The following is a 22,829-nucleotide window of genomic DNA, read 5'->3' as shown; positions in this document are numbered from 1 at the left end:
AACTGGACACATGCAAAAGAATGCAAGTGGCCACTTTTTTACACTATACGCAAAAATAAATGCAAAAATGGATTAAAGGCCTAAATGTGAGACCTGAAACCATAAAAATCCTAGAAGAAAACATAGGCAGTAATTACTTTGATATCAGCCATAGAAATATTTTTCTAAATATGTCTCCTCAGGCAAGGGAAACAAAAGCAAAATGTAACTATTGGGACTTCCTTAAAATAAAAGCTTTTGCACAGCAAAAGAAATCATCAACAAAACAAAACGCATCAAAAAACAAAAAAACAAAAAACCCAAACCCAGCAACCTACTGAATGGGAGGAGATATTTACAAATGATATATCCAATAAGGGGTTAATATCCAAAATATATAGAGTTAACAGAACTCAAAACCCCCACACCCCAAATAATCTCATTAAAAATATAGTCAAAGGATCTAAATAGACATTTTTCCAAAGGAGACCTATAAATGGCCAACAGACACATGAAAAAATGCTCAACATCACTCATCGTGGTAAATGCAAATCAAAACCATAATGAGGTATCACCTTGTCAGAATGGCTAGTGTCAAAAAGACAGGAAATAACAAGAGTTGGCAAGAATGTGGGGAAAAAGGAGCCTTGTGTGCTGTTGATGGGAATGTAACTTGGTGCAGCCACTGTGCAAAACAGTATGGAGGTTCCTAAAAAAATTAAAAATAGAAATAACATATGATCCAGTAATTCCACTACTGGGTATTTATCCACCCAAAGAAAACGAAAACACTAATTCAAAGAGATACGTGCACCTCTATGTTTACTGTAGCATTACTTACAATAGCCAAGATATGGAAGCAGCCCAAGGGTCCGTCAATAGATGAATGGGTAAAGAAGTGGTGTGGACACACACACACAAATATTACTGAGCCGTAAAAAAGAATGAGATCTTGCCATTTGCAACAACATGATGGACCAACAGACACATGAAAAGATGTTCAACATCACTCATAATGCTAAGTGAAATAAGCCAGTCAGAGAAAGACAAATACCATATGATTTCACTCATGCGGAATTTAAGAAACAAAACAAATGAACAAACAAACAAAAGAGACAAACAAAAACACCTGTGAGTCTTTTTTTTTTTTTTACCCCAGAGTTTTAAATACAGAGAACAAACTGATGGTGGGGGATGGGTGAGATAGGTGAAGCGGATTAAGAGTACACTTAATCATGGTGAGCACTGAGTAATGTACAGAATTGTTGAACCATTATATTGTTTATCTGAAACTAATATAACACTGTATGTTAATTATACTTCAATAAAAATATACAAATTAGTAAAAATTAAAAACAAAAAACCAAGCACAAGAACTATGGGCAATAATAAAAGAGAACTTGACATTTCTGGGGAAAAAAAATCGAGACCTCTATGCAAGTATAACGTTTGGAGATATCATAATTTCCCTTACAGCATTTGAAAGAACTATTTGTTGGGTGTGGAAAATATTCTGGCATTAGACAAGTTATGACTCTCCCCAAAGGTAACTCATTAAAACCTTGGACCAATACAATCCACAATGGATCTGAGCCGCAGGTGAGAGTGAAATGCACAAGGAAGAACAAGATTTATGCTTTCGTTTCTGTTCTCAAATGAGTATTATAATAGCCAGGTTTTCTAAAAAAAACTGGGATAGAACCTGCCAGCATATTCTTGAACTCTTTTGTCAAGTATAATCACTTTTCTACCTTACCAGCCTAGTACCCACACCGTGGAATCATTACCTGCCCTTGCAGATGTAGCCAGGAAGCCCCACTTAAGCTAAATCCCAGTTAGGGGTCATTGCCATACCTTTTTAATAGACTTAAAAATTTTTTTTAAATTTTAATTCCAGTGTAGTTAACATACAGTGTTATATTAGTTCAGGTGTACAATACAGTGATTCAGCAGTTCAATACATTACCCAATGCTCATCGAGATAAGTGTACTCTTAATCCCCTTCACCTGTTGGGGTCATTTCCATGTATTATATCTGATTGTCGGTGCCTTGAACCTGTTTTTCTTCCTGGCCTTCTTAATACCTATCTGAAGCTTCACCTAAATTTGACACTCTAGTCAAGTTGATACACTAGTTAGTCTGTTTGGGAGCACTTCATACAGTTGGTTTTAAAAGGTTACTTAGTATCTGCCTTCCCCTCTAGACTGTTTAGCCCCCTCAGGGTAGGAGCTATGTGGCTTTACCACGTCTCTCTTATGCCTGGCAAGTGCTTGGCATATATTAGGCACTTCACAATTATCTGCTGAAAGAATTAATGAACTTGAGCCTGCATAACTGGTTTCTGACACCATGAATGTTTCTGTCCTACATGTTCCTCAACTCTTGCTTTGATGTCTTAGATAACCTGACCTGCTTCCTGCTCTAACCTCTTAATAACGCCTGGCTTTTCCGGTCCTACCCTGTTCCCCTGGGGTCCTTACCCTGCTGCTGTTCATGTTACCAAAAAAACACCATAACACTGACACAAACTGTTGTCCATTTTTCCTTCTTCTAATATCCCATTTTCTATGTACTCTAAGAAAAATGAAACTTAATAAATGTTAGTATTTGCTAAGATAATCTTCTAAACAGTATATACATAATACCTACATAATATGTATTATATATGTAGCTTATTTTATTAGCTTATTTTATTAGCTACATATATAATACATACATATATATAAGCCTATTTAATCCTTATAACAAACCCTGCGAAATAGATACCATTGTTACCCTCATATTACAGATGAAGAAATTGAGGTACAAACAGATTAAGCTACTTGTCCGTGGTCGCACTGCTAGTAAGTCATGGAGCCGGGATTCAACCCCCCGTCTGGCCTCACAGTCCATGCTTTACAATATCACCCTCTATTGCAAAACCATCCTCTAGAAAAATTACAGATCCAACAATCATCCCTTTGCAAGACCAGGCAACCCCTATTATATTACTACTGACAAAGCTCCAAACCTATAATTCAAAGCACCAAAACCTTACCATTCGCAGTGATCTGACTCCAACAACATCCAAGAAAGATATGGCTCCACAGTCAAGCACGAGGCTATGGATCGGCACTTTGGGAACATTCACTTTGACTGGAAGCTCAGAGTTCCAATCCACTTGAATCTCTATTTCCTTGGTTGGAATATCAAGGTCTTCTGGATCTTCAATATCGTCATCAGGCTCAAAAGCATTATTCGATGAACCAGCATCCCTTATAATGCCATTCTAAATAAAGAAAACACTGCCAACTTAAGTGCCAATGACTGGGGGACATCTTTCAATGATTCATCTCAAATTACTTAAAAGTCCTATACACTGTTCCTTGGCAAGCAAAACATCAAAGGGATGAACTCTTAAGGAATGAGATTTACCTCAGTTCAAACTGTGATGTTCCCTAGGAAGAAAAATGGAAGAGCAGAGGAGCCAGGAAACTCTTGATTTCTGGAAGATTGTGGAACTTGGCCAAGAGATACATAGGCAGGAGAGTCTGAATAAAAGGTAATAGATCTAAAAGTTTATGAACTTAACTGTCTTCTATCGTGAGTAATTTTCTGGCATCGAATTAGCACTTATTTTGTTCCCTTCAGTAAAAATAAGGTCTATTTCTTGATGGGAAAAAAAAAAATCACACCCTGTGTTTCCAGAGAGTTCTGCTGATTTTTAAATTCTCTCCCATTCCCTCTCGCCTACAAGAACAATTCCACTGTCTCCTTGTACATATCTGGGTACCGAAGGGAATACATTTAATTTTTGACTAACTGCTTTCCTTTGACTAGGGAAAGAATTTAACAGGAAAAGAAAAATGTCACCTCACCTTTGTTGCTCTTAATTGTCCTTTTTTGATGAGTTTCTGTATTTTCCTCAGTGCTTTCAGCCTCTTATTATACACTCTAATGGCATCAAATCCCACCTTTGGAAAGAAATGTCAAATTAGTTAAAACGTCTGGTTCCTAATGCTCATTAATGGCAATTGTTATCTGGAAAGGTTATTTCTTAAGTGGTGTTATTCCTTGAGACATCCTGTCAAAAAAGAAACTCTAAGATCTGGTGGAGGTCTCCCCTATCAGCCCTACCCTACCTACCTGGAGACTCAGGAAAGATAGTCTCATATTAAAGGCTCTAAGTCGATAAAAAACAAAAACATAAACAAAACAAAACAAACAACAACAAACAAACAAAAAACAGCAAAGAATAACCTCTTTAGCTTTAAGTCTGTGTTAACAAATTTCCTTGACTTCACAGGGCCCTTTTGTTATTGCAAAATCACCGAGGACCATTCCTGTGAACCAGTTTGCTCTGGAATTCACTCAGGAGACTTAGCATCAGAGCTTGGCATGGCATTCAAGACCACAATTTCCTGCTGACATATTCCACATAGACTTTTTACCCTTTACTCAACTGGGCAAATACCCTCCAGCCCAAAGATGTGTACCTACCTTTGACTCTCAGCTCACAGAGTTCCCAAACACCTGACATAACCATTCTTCTGCCTAATTGTCACGCCCAGCCTGATCCGTCCAACTCCCAGGTACTGCTCCCTTCTGGAAACTCTTCACATGTACTGTGTAAACCACTTAATCTGGAACTCAAATTCTGCCTGGACACATCTCTACTGTTTTTGTCTTCCATAGTTATTGCTACCTGGATTTTAACACATATGGTATTGTTGGTGTTTTTCTATCCCCCAATAGATTATAAGTTACTGGGATGTTATAATTCTTAATGCCCCATACAAATGGAATAGGGTGTAGGGCCTTAGCCCAGTTTGAGCCAATAAATACCTGTAGAATGAATGAAGTCTCAAAGGAGGTTAGAAATTTCTGGGGATAAAATACTCACTGTGGACTTGATACATTTTTTAAAACCATCAACGTTGCCATAAAAAATAGGACTAGAAAATCTAAGAATCTTCACTCCTTCGAGTTCTTCAATCTAGCATTAAAAAAAAAAGTGTGAGGTTAAATAATCTTAGGCTTCAAACATTTGATTCAATTTCTGGCTTTTGGTGGCGCCTGGGTGGCTCAGTCGGTGAAGTTTCTGACTCTTGGTTTCAGCTCAGGCCATGGTCTCAGGGTCCTGAGATTGAGCCCCGGAACCAATGGGCTCCCAGCTCAGCATGGAGTCTGCTTGCTGTTCAGTGCAGAGTCTGCTTGTCCCTCTTCCTCCCCCTCTGCTCCCCCTCCCCCACACCTTGCACGCATGGGCACGCGCGCTCTCTCTCTCTCAAATAAATAAATAAAATCTTAAAAAAAAAATTCTAGCTTTTCCACTAGGAGGTGAATTACAATCGTTCAAAGGAGCTGGGCAGCAGTACCTACATCTCCCTGAATAGGGGCTTCCCCCAGTTAGGAGGCCACAGGTTATTCAAACTGCTGGAACTTTACTGTCCCATAGAAGGTCAAGTTAGGAAGGGCCTTTATAAGCAATTATTCAACCCTCTGATTTCCAGATGGAGAAATTGAGGCTGAGAACAGTGACATGATTTTGTCTCAAGTTCACACTGCTGCCCACCCCCTTTGTACCTTGGCTACAATTCTTTAAAAATAGAAAGAAAAAAAAAGTAGCCAACGGAGGGGATTTGCAAGAACTGAGGCCTATTATGTCATCTGCCTGTTCTTACTCTGACACAGAGTGATCAGACCAAAAGTAAAGCTTACAGAATCCTAGACCTTTCTAGTCTTTAGGAATCCTAGCAATTTCAGTCCAGCCCCTGAGATGAGCAAGCAGGTGCTGGGAGACTGAGCCACATGGGCACAGTCTCCCCAGGGTGGAGCCTAGAATTGCAAACTCCCCGGCTCAGCCCGTGGCTCCCTGAGCCAAAAGATTCTCTACCATCATGTTTAGCTCTGGGCAGCACTTGGCTCAACAGAACTGAGAAAGATTGTGGAAATAAATTAAGTAGCAGCTAATGGAATTCCAGGGTCAGTGTCCAACATTCTTTATACTCGATTGGTTTTTTCCTGCATTTTCTTTCTCTGTTTTTTTCCCCTGGTGACCACCAAGCTACTTTATTTGCAGGGAACAAAAGCCCATCGGTGGGATGTGTCCTTCCTTTGTTTTCTTCATTTCCGGTATTATATATTATTTCTTAAGATTAGAGCAACCTGTCAAATAAGGTTCCTTGTGCCAGAGAACTTAAAAGTGTCATGTTAGAATTAAACGAATTATGGGGATTTCAGGTAATTTCATAGAGGATAAGGATGACATAGCAGGGAAATAGAATTTTGAGGTGACTTCTGGAAATCATCAAATTGCCTATTTTTAAAAGTTCCTCTTACAATGGCTTTACATGAAATGGGCCTTCAAACTAGCATGGGCACAATTCATCCAAGCCATGCGTATCAGAAAGCACACTGGGTCAAAGTTTTCATGACACCCCCCGCCCCAGGCTTCTAGACGTTCCTGGCAAAAGCCTCCCCACTTAGCTACCCTGCACCTGATATACTAAAAGAGAAATATGCTGCCCCTGAAAATCCAGGCTAGAAAACCCAAATCCTGCAAATGTCTCACAAAGGCACTTACATTTTTGTAAATCTTGGTACTTTTGTAAATGTCCGTGCTAGGAATGCTTCCAAGGCCGTTCCATGAGGGACTAGAAGAAGAAAAATTAGGTCAGGATTTTTTGGAACAGGCCTCCTTTGGAATAAAACATTAGAAGAAATAACAGAGAGGAAAGAGCCCATCGTTCTGGTGTTTTTGGCCTGTGTCTTCATTACAGATGACATCTTCCTGCAGCTAACTCTGAAATGAACAGCTGGTGTTTGCGTGGGCCCTGGGAGGAGGAGGACTTTCCTGAGGGCTGAGAGAAGTCGAGCATCCCACTTCCATGTGTAGAACACTTTAGAGGACAAGCAAAGAGCTTTCACACATGGTAAATTTTATCTAAGCATCACCATCCTTCTGGAAGGTCAGCAGTCCTATCTTCATTCTTACGGGTGAGTAAGCTGAGGGTGAGGTAAGGTCAAAAAGGCCCCAGACGTAAGAGGCAGGGCAGCCTTTACGTTTGACCCAGGGGTCCTCACTGCCTGGCAATGCCTGGAACTTACTCGTGAGATATAGGAACTTTCTGAGGAAGTATGGTGAGTCTTCGGGGATCAAATTAGTCTCAGTTGATGGAAATGGGAGCCTGGGGGGGACCGGGAGGAAGTTCTTCTCATCAACCAGACTGTTGGCTTCCTGCTCCTGAGGTAATCAAATAAATCCTGTGATTCTTCAAGTGCAACCAGGGACAGATGCTAAATACAGTTCCTGAAGAAAGGGTGTCTGTTTGGGGTACTTTCAGGAATGTGCTCTCTGGATCAGCCACATAATTACTGGCAATGAAACATTATGGAGGATAGGCTTTTGCTCGGCTAAAAGCCTAGTTACCAAGTCAGCAGCTAAAACTTCTGCCACTGCTTTACCCTCCACTCATCAGGCTGTGCTGAGTTTTCACGTAAAGCTCATAAGCTGCGTTGTGCCCCTCCACAAACCTCTCTCTCCCAACCGCACCCCCACAGGGCCAAGCAGACACGGAGGCAGAGAGCGCATGGGAAGCAGCATCTTCCAAGGACAGGTTCGGAGTTATTTCCCAGCAGCAAATGGGGCACGTCAGGAGCTTGGGAACTCTCTCAGTCCGTGGGCGACCACATAAGGGCCCCGGGGCAGTGAACACAAGCTTTTGGGAAGACTCCAGGGTGTCAAGGTAGGAAAGAAGTAGGGGAAGGGGTACTAGCTGGTAGAAAGAGAAGGGTGGGCTTATGAAAAGCGGGAGGGGTCTCGGCTGATGTTTTTCCAGGTTTCTTATTCCTTTGTGGCCCACGCACAGCCAGAGAAGAGGCCACAAGTCTAGAAAGATAACAGAGGTTTTGAGGAGCGAGACAGGCTCTGTTTGCCTCTCTGTTGGGACTTCATAGACCCAGGAGGGCACATGCCGAAAGCCTCTCGAGAGTCAAAACAGAACCAACAAAACACCAGACACTCAGGCTCCCTCACAGATTGTTCTCAGTGATGTCAAGCCATGTCTTTGTTGCTTTCTCTCTTCAGATGAGCTAATGACATCTGCTTCATACAATCGTGTGGCTTATAGGGCGCTGCTTCATTTGGCCGATCTGAAAGAATTCGGGCTACGATCAACGCTTTCAAGGTCTGCGTTACTAGCTTCAGGAGACAACGAGCTGTAATAATATTTAGCAGCTACCTTGGCCCAAGCCTCAGCCCAGTGCCCCACACACTGCATCTCATTTGCAGAAGGAACCACAGAGCCACCTCAGTCCTTTGCTGAGTCACGAATCTTTGAGTCTTAGCCCCACCGAAAGGAGAGCACAACAGAAGACCACGTGACTAAGTGCACAGATTTGGGGATGAGATACACCCGGGTTCAAATCCTGACTCTGCGACTTCCTAGCTGTGTGATCTGGGGGAAGGTTCTTAACCTTTCTGAGCTTCGATCTGCTTACCTGTACAATGAGAATAATAAAACCTATTCATGGGATTTTTCTTGAAGACTAAATATGATGACGCGGGTCAAGCATTATGGGCTTAATCCACAGAAGCCCTCAGTATATAGTAACTATTATGAAAGGGAGTGGCTTCCCTATATTTTATCAAAATGGTATAAGAAATCTCAGGCTGTGTGGTCCTGTTTATGGGAAATCTGGGTCTTACATTACTCACAATTGAACTCTCAGGACCACAGTGAGCAGTCCAAACATGAGGCCAGCTAGTAAACCGAGGTCCAGCCCCAGAATGATGGATGCTATGCACGTGAACACCCAGATAACCTAGGACAAAACGGAAATGGGAAGCATTGCATTAATCTGGAAGCGAGAGACCGCCTGTGGAAACAAGATGGATTGTCCACGAACAAATTACAGCTTTTCAAAAAAAATATTCTGATTTCATTTCATGTTTAAGTGGAAGTGGAAACTGAGCATTCCGATAAAGACCAGTTGTCCCATATCAATGTGTTTTCATTTAATTTTTAAATAGGGAAAATATGAACATAGTTCAAAATGGAATTAATATAAAAAAGGTCTACATTTGAAGTTTTGCTTCCAACCCTCTCCCGTCTTCGCCTATCCAACCTCCCTCCCTACTGTGCTCTCTTCTACTTCGTGTGTGTCTCTGCGCACGCGCATGTGCACGCTTTTCACCAGCATCGCTTTTTGCAAATACAAGCAAACATGACTGAACAGCAGTATTATATTTTCCCATCTTTTAATGTATTGTACAAACTATGCCGTTCTGCACCGGTCTCTTTTTCACTTCACAATGTGTCTCGGAGATCTTTCCAGATCAATAAACAGAGTTTTCTCCTTTTTTGTCCTGGTTTAAACGAGAGCAGGACTCTGAAGGACTTACTTCTGGTTTTTACAGTTCCTCAGACCCGTTGTGAAGGTTACTTTGGTCAGGGTTATACACAGCAAGAGTTTTGTACTTTGGTTTTGCTTTGTTTTGTGTTTTGTTTGTCCTTCTATACTACAGAGGTTTTTAAAAAAAATTTTTTGCTTTGTTTTTTAATTTGGTTGGTTGGTTTGGTTGGTGTTTAATTTGTTTGTATGGGCTTCTTCCTAGGTGGGAACAGATCTCCCCAGAGACACAGCACCTTCACCGGACTGGGTCCACGTGGCAGGCTTCAGGGCCTTGGCTTAGGCCCACAATCCTACTTTCTGCTCTAGGAGTCCCAAAATGCAAGTGAGATTGAGGAGATATGTCCCCACATAATGACGTGGCAGGAAGCGCATAAGAACCAGATCTTCGGGCGCCTGGGTGGCTCAGTCGGTTGAGCGTCTGCCTTCAGCTCAGGTCATGATCTCGGGGTCCTGGGATCGAGCCCCGAATCGGGCTCCTTGCTCAGTGGGGAGCCTGCTTCTCCCTCTGCCTGCCACTCCCTCCCCCTGCTTGTGCTCTCTCTCTGTCAAATAAATAAATAAAATCTTTAAAAAAACAAACGGATCTTACTTCAGACACAAATGGGCAGTAAGTGACTTACAGCATCGATCTTACTCTGTCTCCACAGACGAGGAACGTCACACACCTGCATGAACATCCCTTTCAGGTTGGCAATGACAACGGCGGCCAAGACCGACTGCCGGGAGAGACAGGGAAGGCTGTGTTATTCGGGGGAATGGCTTCCATGTGACGAGTTTTAAATCTCCTGTTATTTCTCTGGTGGCAGAGCAGTGAAGCGAGATTACGCAATCAGTATGCCAAGAAGCAGGGCTATACCTTCTGCAAGGGTTCCAGCAGCTTCCCCAGGGCAACTATGGCGATCATCACAATCCCAGCCGAGATGATGCCGGCAATCTGAAAGACACACACGTCCCGTGAACAGGGCTCGGCGTCCTCCCTCGTGTCCTCCAGCTTTGCTGGATGCCTGCAGGAGAGCCTGTTCGTGGAGTCACTTGAGCTTCCCTACCTCCCCTCTTTGGGCTCAATACTGTGGAGAGAAATGAGAATTATTTCCTAAAACACTGCACAACTGAAGGAAGAGTAGGAAACATGCATAGGGTGGCTAGGGCAGAGGAATTAAAGAAAACGTGCTAAGGGAAAGCCTGGATTTCATCGGGACGTATTCCTGGACCTAGACCTTTGGTGTCCGTTCGGGAGGCCAGACTTGTAATCACTTGCCACAGTGGGGAACCTGGGTCCCCCTTCCCCCCAACAGCAGATCACGGAATGTTCTTGGGAAATAAATTCTCATGGCACACATCGGATTCTTCCGTGTTAGAAGCAGCAGCCCTAACTGCAATTCTGACAACACTTTGTCCTTCTGGCACATGATTCCCACAGAAGTCTCAGAGGAAATAAGCACCCCAGTCCTACTGCAAGTTCAAAATGCCACATGAGCATGGTGACATGGGGGACCACGTCCCCTGCTCCCCTTACTGTCCCCAGACTCAGGCTCAGAGTGCAGCCCCAAGGATGACAGGGCCTGAGCAGGGGTTAAAGGACCTTCAGAAACTTGACCTTTGCTGGCCAAAAAGCTCTCCTAAAGATCCACAAATAGGAGAGAGACTGAGCGGTGGGCTCTTATCTGGTGTGATTAGCTCACCAGTGAACTCTCGGCTGAGACAGGTGGAGCATGGCCAAGGTGAAGACCAGAAGCTCTGAAACAGAGGAGAAGAGGCAACAGAGCACCAGAGGCCAAGCGACGGGAGAAGCAACAGGGGAAACTGGCCTGGGCACAGGCGCTGCGTGCTCCAAGAGGCTGCAGTTAGAAGAGAGCCAGATAAAGCCAACATCGAGAGAAAATCCAGAAACTTCAGGAAATTTCAAAGTCACAGTCTTTCCACCTGGCAAATGGCTCATTCAACGTTCTGATTACGGTTAGATCAGCCTGAGGCAACATTATGTATCCGACAGACTAAAAACTTTGCTTTGTATTTCCAGAGCTCTTTTTTAGGCTCTTTGTCCCTGTTAACACCACACCTCCAGGATGCCTGTACCTTTCCCTCTCCTATCTGAGCAGAGAAACTAATATCCTTCCTCCCTCCATTCTTTCCTCCCTCCCTCCCTCTCTCCCTTCCTTCCTTCCTCCCTCCCTCCCTCTCTCCCTTCCTTCCTTCCTCCCTCCCTCCCTCTCTCCCTTTCTTCCTTCCTTCCTTCCTTCCCTCCCTCCCTTCCTTCCACACAATTACTTAACCAACACTGGTTGCCTATCTCGAGCCACTTGCAACTCACTGTGGTTATAGGGCTCTGAGTTGCTGAAAGAAATGGAGATCTGGGGACAGAGACCACAGCCAGCTGTCCAGCTCATGCCAGGAGAATGGCCACTGACTCGCCAAATACATGGAACAGTAAGCCGCCAATGATGGGGACCGAGACGAATTTTGGTCCTCTGTTAAAATCCGTGAGGGATCCATTACTTGTGGGAACTGCTGTAGAGTTTATGTCTATGAGCACAGTCAATCACTAATTAATGATTCTGTTGTAAGTGAGAAGGTAATCAGAGCTGAGACTAGTTTGTAACCAGAATTAGTTTCTGGTGGGTCCGTAGGAGTCCGGTGGGGGTGACAGAACAGGCTGTGACGTCAAGCTCTGCTGCAAACTGAGGATGTGCTGCAGACAGTTAATGAGCAGGAAATATCTGTTTCTTCTGTGTCAGGCACAGCACGTATCACTGGGACTTCCATGCTCCTCCTGTCACAAGGAGGGACTGACGGGAACAATTAGTATTTACAAGTGTGCGCCAGCACTTTATAGACGTTTTTATTCAATCCTCACAACACCCCTATGAGGTGGATACAATTAATATCCCCATTTTATAGATGCTGAGACTGAGGCCCCAACATAACAGAAAACACGAGAAGCCACACAACAAGGGAAGACCTGCCAGTTTATGTGGTCATGAGTCCCCGGATTGAAGTCCAGGCACTTAGACTTTTAACCCCAGAACTTAGTATACATTTCAGTAATTAAGTATCAAGTCACTTCTGTGCTTGCTTCATTCTTCACTACCGAAATCCTGGCATCCTTCATTCCTAAATATAATACATGCCAGTGTGTGGCGGTGGGTATTAGCTTACCAGAACACCCTTATCCCCTCGCCCTCTGCCAAGGAATCACTTTACACGGGCATTCTTCCTGGGGCGGTTGGCCCGTGCCTCCTTTGAGCCTGGAGGCCATGGCAGGAGAGTGGACATCACCAGTCGGGGACCCGCCTGCACCCTCGTACAGCCCCGTGCCCTGGAGAGTCTATCAATGCCCCATCTCCGATGAAAGCGGAAACTCGCATGCTGACAGCCGCCACCGGAACACAGGGGCAGCTCTGGAAATCACCTCTGACCTCTTCCCCCGGACCACAGACCCCTGGCCCTGCCTCCTGGAACGGGCTGTATTGTCTTCCCTGCTCCCTCAGAGCTAGAAAGGCCTGCCCCCCATCCCAAAAAGAGGAAGTTCAATTTTAAAAAGAAAAATTCTGCAAATTAAAATTAAATGTTGTTCAGCAGGAGCCAAGAAATTGGAAGAGGCCCATTCTACCCATCCCCCCCACATAGAGATCCCCTATAAATGGGAAAGGAGCTTCACGCGGGCCCTGGGGAAAATTAAAGCTTCCCCTGGCCAAGCCACTGCAGGGACTCACCAGTTTTCTCAATTAATCTCTTTTACACTTGAGTCTCTGCCTTAATAAAACCCTATCTACAGACTGTGTGTGTGTTACAGTACTTACTTTGGATTCGATGACGTCCTCATTTATACCCTCAATGCACTTTTTACTCAAACAATAACTCTGTGTGGGGAGGGGAAAACCCCCCAGGCACGACAGAGACACAATTCCTGAGCCTGTCCCTTGCCCCCATCCACCTGTTTTGGCAAATCTGACCCCATGCCCCTCTAGAAAGAATAGCCTTCGGGAATGGCTCCTGAGCTTTTTGGCCAATCGAAGGGGAGGTGATTCAGAGATGAACTGGGATGCCGGACTTGGGGTCACTTTGTGAAGGCAACAACTTAGAACCACACTGAAAAGGCCAGATTAAACCCACGTTCAGAACTTCAGGAACAAAAATAGTCCTCAAGAAGAAAGGCCAAAATGTTATGATCAGAACGTCCTTGGCTGGCAAACTCATTCTGTGGGGCAACGGCCTCAGAGGAAGTTCCTGATCCTTGGTAAGGAGATGAAGATAGATGCTTTTGGTTCTCCTGAAGATGCAATACCTCACTAACGCCACGAAGTGCCTGCGCTGGGCTTTCTCTATCCCCAGATAACAAACTGATAAAAATCAGCATTCTTCACCACTGATTCCTTGTCAGTTCTTACTGTCCCTGGAAACGCAGGCGGAGCATAGCCACCTGCCAGCTGAGAATCTGGGCATTGGGAAACTGTAAATGTTGGTTAAGAGGTTTCTGGTGAGGAGATGGATGAGCCCTAGGTCAGATGGGCTCAGGAGGCACGAGCCTCAGTGCTCAAGGCTAATTGCCTTGCTCGGTTCTTGTGCAGGCCTTTCTGAGCGCTGCCGCCCTGGTCCATCCCTCACAGGAGACCCGCACCCCCACACTGCTGTGCCTTACCTGGGTCTTTCCCCCGGTGCTCTCCTGGACGGCGGTGCGGGACAGGGCAGTGGTGGCCACAAAACAAGAGAAGAATCCCGAGAAGATGTTGCTGATCCCAAAGGCAATGAACTCCTAAGGCAGAAACCGGGGGGCAGGGATGCTGCAAATAGAATCACTTGGCAAGACCGTCACCAAGTGTTGAAGGAAGAAGAGGAAGAAAGCAAGCTCCCAAGCCCACCCTGTCTGGTAGCCCCAGGCACTGCCCACACGTGCAGATTTGTGAGCAATTTAATAGAAGCCCCCCGGCAATGTATCATATGCCTGCAAAAAAATGGTCCTGTGTATATTTACTGCAGCGAACCACCTCAATTTAAAGTGGTCACGACCATCATTGATGGTGTTTGTTGCACTGTTTTGCTACATGATAGCTCCCATTACATGAAATATATCAGGAGACACTGCACTGCATGAAGAACTCTTATGCTGACCTACTATGTGAGCGCTGAATGTTATTTAGGACCTGACTGAATTAACTCTTAAAATTCGGGTTACTTCAACTTATTTCTTAAACAGGAAAGAAATGCAACCTGCATATTTCAAAATAATTTCAAATGAGCATGCATAAGAGGGAAACCAGCTCCATAAGGGCCGGTGGAAGAAACCAATCCCTTCTTTAGCAGACAACAAGCCTATCCCACTTGCGCCTTTTTCTTCTTTGCGGCCCTACAGAAGCAGGTCAGTGCCAGGGTGACCATACCTGGTTCCCATCGATGGTGTAATCATACTTGATGGCATAAACTTTTCCTACAGACACTGCGATAGCATAAGCCACCACGGCGATGGAAAACGAAGCAGCCAGCATCTCAGAAAACAGGCTCACGGGTGGGAGTATGGGAGGCAAAAACCTAGTGAGGTTTTAAATGAAAACAAGGCAGTGAGGATTTGACCACAATTCTCCGTTCCTACCTTGCCAAAGGCTATATCCACCCAACCCCACGTCAGGCATGAAAATGCTTGATCCTGAGGGAAAAAGCGCTTTGCCAGGTTTTAATTAGAAGTTGGTGCTATCTCATGGGTTGACTTCTTTGTCCCCTCTTCGAGAGCCTAGGAACGCTGCCTTATCTATACCCCTGACATGAATAAGCCTGTCGTTATAGATTCGGTAATATACAATCCCATGCCATGCCATTTCACACGTTAGTGTTTCTCCTTGCACAATTTTATCTTAAAGGTCTTTGAATTTAAAAGATAGTCTGGCCATAAAATGAGATTTGCCTTGCATGAAGAGATGTCAGGTCTGTGAAAAAGACAAACAATATAAGATGCTAAAAGAACTAGGTAGAAAATCCACATCTTAAGAGCCATGATATTTAAAATCTTGAGTCCAGAAAAGATTACATTTATATAATTATCAGAGTGCTCCAGAATCACAATGACTAAGACTTCCCAGTGACTGTGGGGTCAAATGACTACTGTCTGACATATCAGAGCTATTCTACAAACCATGTAAAGAAATAAACCTGGGGCACCTGGCTGGCTCAGTTGGTAGAGCATGTGATGCTTAATCTCAGTGTTGTGAGTTCAAGCCCTATGTTGGGTGTAAAAGCCCACTTAAAAGGAAAAAAAGAGAGGAAGGAAGGAAGGAAGGAAGGGAGGGAGGGAGGGAGGGAGGGAGGAAACCTACAAGTTTATAACCATTCAGTTGTCCCCAAATATGAAAGCTGGGGGAATGACTTTCATGCACCTGTATCTTGATGACTACCCATAGAGTGTATATCCAGAGGTCCCTAGCCAAAAACCCTCCGAAACAAACAAGCAAACAAACAAGCAAAAACCATCAAAAAAGTCTCCCTCACCTCCCTCACTCATGTCTGAGTTTCCTTTAATAGGAAATTACATTTTAACCCCTAATTAGAGGGAAGTGCTACAGCAGAAATAAGATTGTTACAGAAAACCACAGAAATCTAGAGCTAGCTAGTATCCTAATATCACCCAAAGTAATATGCTAATCTAATATACTAGAAATTGTTGAATCTACCTCTCTTTTTGTTGATAAAGGAACTGAAGTCCAGAAAAATGAAATGACTTGCTCAAGGTCATTTAGTAGGGTCCTGGTATGAATGTTGATTTCCTGAATAACTAGATCTGTCTGGTTCTCTGCCCCAGTACCCTTTTCTCCCCACAGGTGAGATTACTTCCCAGACTCTTTTTCTCCCACATCCCATCCTGACTTATATGTAAGCTCAGGAATGGATCTTATATGTAGGTGGACAGAACGTTAGAAACCCTGATCTAGCCCTTGAGTGACTCGGTATCACACCTCCGCTAGCCTGGACATGAGCTTGGACGTCACTTCTTAACACCAGGCTGTGACTCATTTCTAAGACCCAATCAGCCCTACTTCAGGTAATTCGGTCTGTCCGGATTAACTTTCCATTTTCTTGCAAAGAGTTTAGCTTTGATTGCGACCTGATGCCCACTGCCTGCCTGCCTGCCTACTTCTCCAATTCCAGATCCTTCTACCAGGTCCTTGACTCCCCAGAGTCACAAAGTATGTGTAAGTAATTAGTACCTACACACATAGTCAGTACTCAGTAAATGTAGGGAGACCCTAAATCTGCCACACACCTGCCATCGTTTGCATTACCTTGCTGGATCTTAGAAGTGCCAATTTTCTGCCCCGACGCACTCACTTGGGGCCCAGACTGGACACCTTCTAATGACCTCTGAGTCATCTTTCCCTTACCTCCTGCCCCTCTTCAGTAGCCTGATCGTGAGATAACACTATGAAGGGGAGTGAGTGTGAAGGACACTTCTCTGAAAAGATAAGGGTGGGAAGCAGTGGGTCCCTGAAGGGCCAGAGGACCCATAACAGAGAGTCAGGCATGATAAACATGATACCAAGTGCATCTTTACTTCAGGTTGGCCCTGAACATTTGGCAAATGCACCACCACTCCGACTATAAGGGAAAAGTGGCCTTCACAAGGCAGCCGGGAGAAAACCTCTGTGATTCTGCTGACCTCCCCCATCCTGTTCCCCCTATGCCACACTCTCAAGTACAAGTGCAAAGCACATCACTTCAAAAGCAATGTAACAAACATGAGAATAGTGACATCCTCTGGCACTGGTGAGGAGGGGACAGTCACCAGTGTACTCAGAGAGGAAACAGGAGAAAGAATAGGGACTAAAACCTAGAGGGGAAAGCAGTCCCTCTTTTTTAAGGTTTTATTTATTCATTTGAGAGAGAGTGAGTAAGAGAGAGAATGAGCAGGGGGAGGGGCAGGGGGAGAGGGAGAAACAGTCTCCCCACTGAGCAAGGAGCCCGATGTGGGGCTCGATCCCAGGACCTCACCTGAGATCACGACGCAAGCCGAAGGCAGACACTTAACCAACTGAGCCACCAGAAAGCAGTCCATCTTGTTGGTATGGGTAAAAGGAAGGAGGGGAAGGAAGGAAGGAAGGAAGGAAGGAAGGAAGGAAGGAAGGAAGGAAGGAAGAAAGGATGGACTGAGCGATCCTAGCAAACGGAATTGGCCCTCAACAGGGTAAAAGGAACTGCCAACAGTGGCTTTGCTTTTACCCCCTCACTAGAGGACTGAAGCCAGGAGGGCATAAATACGGGGCCTGCACCATCTTTCTCTTGGTACCCCTTCCTGTCACGGAACTCACCTTCAACATTCAACTTTCCTGGCTCTTTTCCTATCTCTCCCCATCACCCTTTCTTTCTGAGGGTTGTTGATGTCACTAGATTTGTTTCCATGCTACCACATGAGATCAGACAATAGTGGCTTGCTTACAATGGCAGAGGCTTGGGATTTGGTCCCTCAGCAAGTATTTCCTGAGATGCTCCTATGGGATAGGTACCGTGCTACAAAGACAGAGTCAAATGGGACAACTAGGCTCACGGCCCTTCTGGAGGAGCTCTCAGTCCCTGGGACCAGGCAGGCCAACCTCATTGACCGGTCACACCAGGTGGCCTGTCAGAGGAGTCAGCTCAACCCAACCCAAGAGCAAGAGGCTAGAGGTATACTCTCAGAAGGACAGCAGGCAGGGAAGCTCTGCCTTAGGCCAGAACGGGGACCTCGGGACGCGAAAAATGAGTTCCCCAAGCCTGTTCATGGAACGAGGATTCAAGGCATAGGGCATTTGCTGTGGACCACCTCTAAGTGTTACATCTTAGGAAGCCTGACAAAGGGGAACTATAAAATATCTTTCTCATGTAGTTTGTAGCGACTCAAATAATCTGATAGGATGAAAATCCCATAAGGCCGCAAGTGGCCACTTCGCACCTTTTATCACACCTTTGGAAAATATTTAATTAAAAAAGACTTTAAAAAAAATTTAATTCCTAGGCCCCTCCTCTGGAAAGCTTAATTCAGTATTTCAGGGTGGGAACCAGGAATCTGTGTTAACAAGGGTCTCATGGGATTCTCACAAAAAGATAGTTTGAGAAATCCTAGAATGGCTAATAGGTAAAATAAGACCCACGGAGGCCAGTTGTAATTTTTCCAATATTTCTTTGACCAGCTATTAGAAGAAATCTTAAGGTTAATCATATGGAAAGCATCAGTTCCCTCTGGAATAAGCAGTAGGACTCAGCCAGCCTAAGGAGTTTTCTAGAAATGCGTGGAGAAACAGAGTCCAGTCCAAGGTCCCGCAACTGGTTTGAGGGAGGGGAAACTAGTACCTTTTGGCTATCTAACAGTAAGTCTGGTCATAATTGCTAGAAGTTAATGTTACCAATCTAGTGAACACCTAGGTTTCTTTTTTAATGCCGTGTGATAAAATTATAGCGTAGTGCACTTGGTCCATTTGGTGCATTTTATGAGAGATCTCACTGGTATTTCAGAACAAGCCCGAATTAAGAATTTACTCTGTTTTATAGGAGACCCCCTCACTCCCACCCCGTCACCCCTCTAGGTGGTGACAGAAGTGGACAAAGGAACTCAGCTCTCAACTCTTCTAATTCACCCAACTACCAACCATATATAAAACCTCCCTTAAGATGATGCATTTTGTTCATGAGAACCAATGACATAATTATTACCTAAGACTGATCAAACTAATTGGTGGAGGATGTCCCTTACTCCTTAAGCAGATTGTTCTCAGTGTGATAAACGTTACTAACCATGATTCTATTTGTATTATACTGTAATTATATATATATATGAGTTTAAGTCAGGAGTCTGGTGGTAACTATATATGTCCTGCCACATTTTAAGAAAATGAAGAAAAAACAAAGCATATGGGAGTTGCCTTTCAGCCAATGGCTTGAACCTTCCCTACACACAGTGCATCTGACAGTTCNNNAGTTCGCACAAATGGCTGCTTCTTTAGGACCGCACACGGAGGAGACTGGTGAAGGAGCACCGACCTTGTAATAAAAGGCTTCTTTTAAATAGAAAGTACTGACTTAATACATTAGTATTGCCTAAGAGGAACTCCACACTCACCCTCTTGGGATGGATTTAACAATGCCAGCATTGTAATTTTTTTCCAGGTTGGCTCCATATGAAATAGCAGTAGCAATTATTGTCTGAAATAAAACAAAAGAGGTTAAAGAAATAAAAAACTGCACGTTTTAACAACTCCCCCCTTACATTTTGTCTCTTCCTTAAGAAGCCTGTCCTGTTGGTTTCTTTCTTTTTTTTTTAATCCAAGTACAATTAACATACAGTGTTATATTCATTTCAGGTGTACATTTTCTTTTTTTTTTTTTTAAAGATTTTATTTATTTATTCGACAGAGATAGAGACAGCCAGCGAGAGAGGGAACACAAGCAGGGGGAGTGGGAGAGGAAGAAGCAGGCTCATAGCGGAAGAGCCTGATGTGGGGCTCGATCCCAGAACGCCGGGATCACGCCCTGAGCCGAAGGCAGACGCTTAACCGCTGTGCCACCCAGGCGCCCCTCAGGTGTACATTTTCTTGATTCAACTTTTCTATACATCACAGTGCTCATGAGAATAAGAGTGCTCTCATTCCTCTTTATCTGTTTCCCCCATCGCCCCACCCACCTCCCCTCTGGCAACCACCAGTTTGTTCTCTGTATTTAAGAGTCTGGGGGATTTTGTTTGTTTGTCTCTTTTTTTCTTTGTTCATTTGTTTTGTTTCTTAAGTTCCATATATGAGTGACATCATTTAGTATCTCTCTTTCTCTGACTGACTTATTTCACTAAGCATGATACTCTCCAGCTCCAACCGTGTTGCTGCAAATGGCAAGATTTCATTTGCTTTTTTGATGGCTGAGTAATATTCCACATATCTTACAACTTCTTTCTTGTCAAACTCATTCATGTTGAATTTCCTAATTACGTTTTACTTACCACAATCACTTCTATAGGAATAGGGACTGGAATTTTGTGCTTAAATCGATCATTCACTTCCTTAACCGCCATACAGATGATAATGGTGAGTAATCCAGCAATGAAATCAGCAAGATTGGTGTTGCCAACGTTTTGAAAAATCTCAATCAGAGTCTGTAAAAAGAAAATAATTGTATATTCATGTGAAATGTGAAAAATCATATCATCAAACAGCACTTAAGAATTTCATGTAAAGTCATAAAAGTGTGTTGGTTAATACAGAGACCATTAAAAACATCCAGTCTTAGCAATATATATAAGTTATTAATGATGGTTAACTGAAGTAGTAAAACCATGGGTGATTTCTACTTTTTTTTGTTTATCTGCATTTTTTACAATAAAAATGAGATGTTTCAAAAGAAAAAAATATCATTACATACTGAATTTTACTTGCAGAAAAGCTTTAAAAGTTTATATCTTAAAGTGGTTTTACAGGGACTACTAAGTAACCTAATTTCACAATGTTGATGTGGTATTTTTGAGACTAAAACCTGATAAACCAAAAAGTCCCAATTAGCCAGTATTTTAGATAAAACTCTTCCCCAACCTGAATGATACGGTGGTAATAAAAATACCTAATTACTTCATATGTAGATACATAGGGACTGATCCATTCTTCATGCCAAAAAAAGCTACTGAATTGATATAAAGCTCAAATATAAATTTTGGAAATTAATTTGGTACCTAGTTCAAACTTGAACTGAGATGACTTAAATAAAAACAACTCTTTCCAAGTGGGCAGACAAGCCAACTCAAGAATAAACTCGTCTTGTTTTGTAAATAGGAGGTTTCTGGGAATCAAGGAAGATTAGCAATAGAGAATCCCAGGGAAGAACACTAATACATTTGTTCCAGCAGCTCTGGTCCTGTAGAAGACATGATGTAAGAAGGTATTCTTTATTTCTTTGAGACAAATAACCTCTCAGTGAAGGTTACTTTTTTTTTTGAATGAGTCCTTTTATGGATACATTTTTATATAAAAATAAAGGGATGGAGCATCTTATCATTTATAACGTGTCTTAATTTTACAGACAAGCTATATTTAAAATAATTACAATGACAATCCAATAACAGTTATGTATAAAGAACCTTAAGTGATCTAGCGGTCATTTTGCCAGCAACTCCAACTCTCTGGAAAACATTCAAGAGTAAGGGAATGAGGGGAGAAATTTTCATGCTAGCTAGAGCCATCCACCAAGTGCTTGAACTAGAGTTCAAGCATCTGACTTACAGGAAGCCTCTTGGACTTTCACTGAGAGAGCATTTTTGCTCTTGCTTTAATCCCAATACCAATAAATTTACTTTGCCTTCCAGAGTCAGTCAAAATCGCTAGAGGCAGTGACATGGATAGCAAAAATACCAAATGATAGCAGGGTGAAAAGAGAAAATGCAGCCCCTGGGTGGCTCAGTCAGTAACGCATCTGACTCTTTGTTTTGGCTCATGTCATGATCTCAGGGTCATGGGATCGAGCCCTGCATGGGGCTCCCCACTCAGTGGGGAGTCTTTTTGGGATTCTCTCCCTCTGCCCCTCCCCACTCATGTGTACGCACTCGCTCTCTCTCTCCTTTCTCTCTCTAAAATAAATAAATCTTTTTTAAAAAGAGAGAGAGAAAATGGACGAGTACCACAAGTGGGCACAATAACTCAAGAATTTAGGGCATCTGCCATAAGAGCAAACAGTCCTACATGTCTCAGAGTCAGGATGCCATTGCTGTCTGACCCTTCCCACCACCAATTTTCCGATGACAAGTCTCATTAATGCAAAAGCTGGATACAATATTTCACTTAACTGTCTATACAGTAAAGGTTTACTTTCAACTCAAAAGGGAAAAATTCAAACTTGAAAACAATCAGATAACTATCCCAATCATAAAAACATTTTCACCTTACAAAAATGGTCACTCCAGGATTCCCATTTAATCTATGAGAGTCCCTTAGATCTTTGAATAAAAAGCACCTCTGGTGTATTAAGAATGTAATATGGGTTGCAAAAAACAAAGTCAGTTTATATTACACAATTGCATTACAAGCATATAAATATATTAGTTGCTTATACACTGAGGTATCTCCTATGAAAAGTTCTACAATAAAAAGTTTAGTCTATGTAGAAATAAAACTAAAGTAGTCAGATTGTACTCAAAGATAATAGAAATGAGACTCTAAGGAAGCACTGAAAACTAATCTTAATTTAGTTTACTATTAAAATATTTACTACAATATGTTTAAAATGTGGATACACAAATGAATCCATATTTGAATCTAGTATTCTGAATAGTTCAAATCATAGTAATGACCATTTCAGTGATGGGAAATATTTTACTCTATTTCCCACCATGCTTGGAGAATTTTAGGACCATTTCATTTAGATCATTTCTCCCTTCTTTGCCTACCATTACCTGGGGGTACGAAGCCATAAGAAACAAATATATACTTGCTGTTGCATATGAGGAAGTTTATCAGTTAACGTC

At 43.1% G+C, this 22,829-nt stretch overlaps 1 protein-coding gene across 1 annotated transcript in view; it reads right to left on the bottom strand.

Annotated features, from left to right (window-relative positions):
* SLC26A4 (solute carrier family 26 member 4) overlaps positions 1-22,829 on the bottom strand; it is a 46,578-nt gene that overhangs the window by 9,301 nt on the left and 14,448 nt on the right. Inside the window, exons 6-16 of the mRNA XM_040644396.1 lie at positions 20,322-20,474; positions 19,452-19,534; positions 14,755-14,902; positions 14,016-14,129; positions 10,233-10,310; positions 9,997-10,092; positions 8,679-8,785; positions 6,546-6,615; positions 4,863-4,955; positions 3,838-3,933; positions 3,018-3,248 (exon numbers count right to left, since the gene is read on the bottom strand). Coding sequence (XP_040500330.1) covers positions 3,018-3,248; positions 3,838-3,933; positions 4,863-4,955; positions 6,546-6,615; positions 8,679-8,785; positions 9,997-10,092; positions 10,233-10,310; positions 14,016-14,129; positions 14,755-14,902; positions 19,452-19,534; positions 20,322-20,474 — 1,269 coding nt within the window. The remainder of the gene's footprint in view (positions 1-3,017; positions 3,249-3,837; positions 3,934-4,862; positions 4,956-6,545; positions 6,616-8,678; positions 8,786-9,996; positions 10,093-10,232; positions 10,311-14,015; positions 14,130-14,754; positions 14,903-19,451; positions 19,535-20,321; positions 20,475-22,829) is intronic.

Source organism: Ursus maritimus, unplaced genomic scaffold (assembly GCF_017311325.1).
Source record: "Ursus maritimus isolate PB19 unplaced genomic scaffold, ASM1731132v1 scaffold_3, whole genome shotgun sequence".
Lineage (NCBI taxonomy): Eukaryota > Metazoa > Chordata > Mammalia > Carnivora > Ursidae > Ursus > Ursus maritimus.
This window is presented reverse-complemented; position numbering and strand designations above follow the sequence as displayed.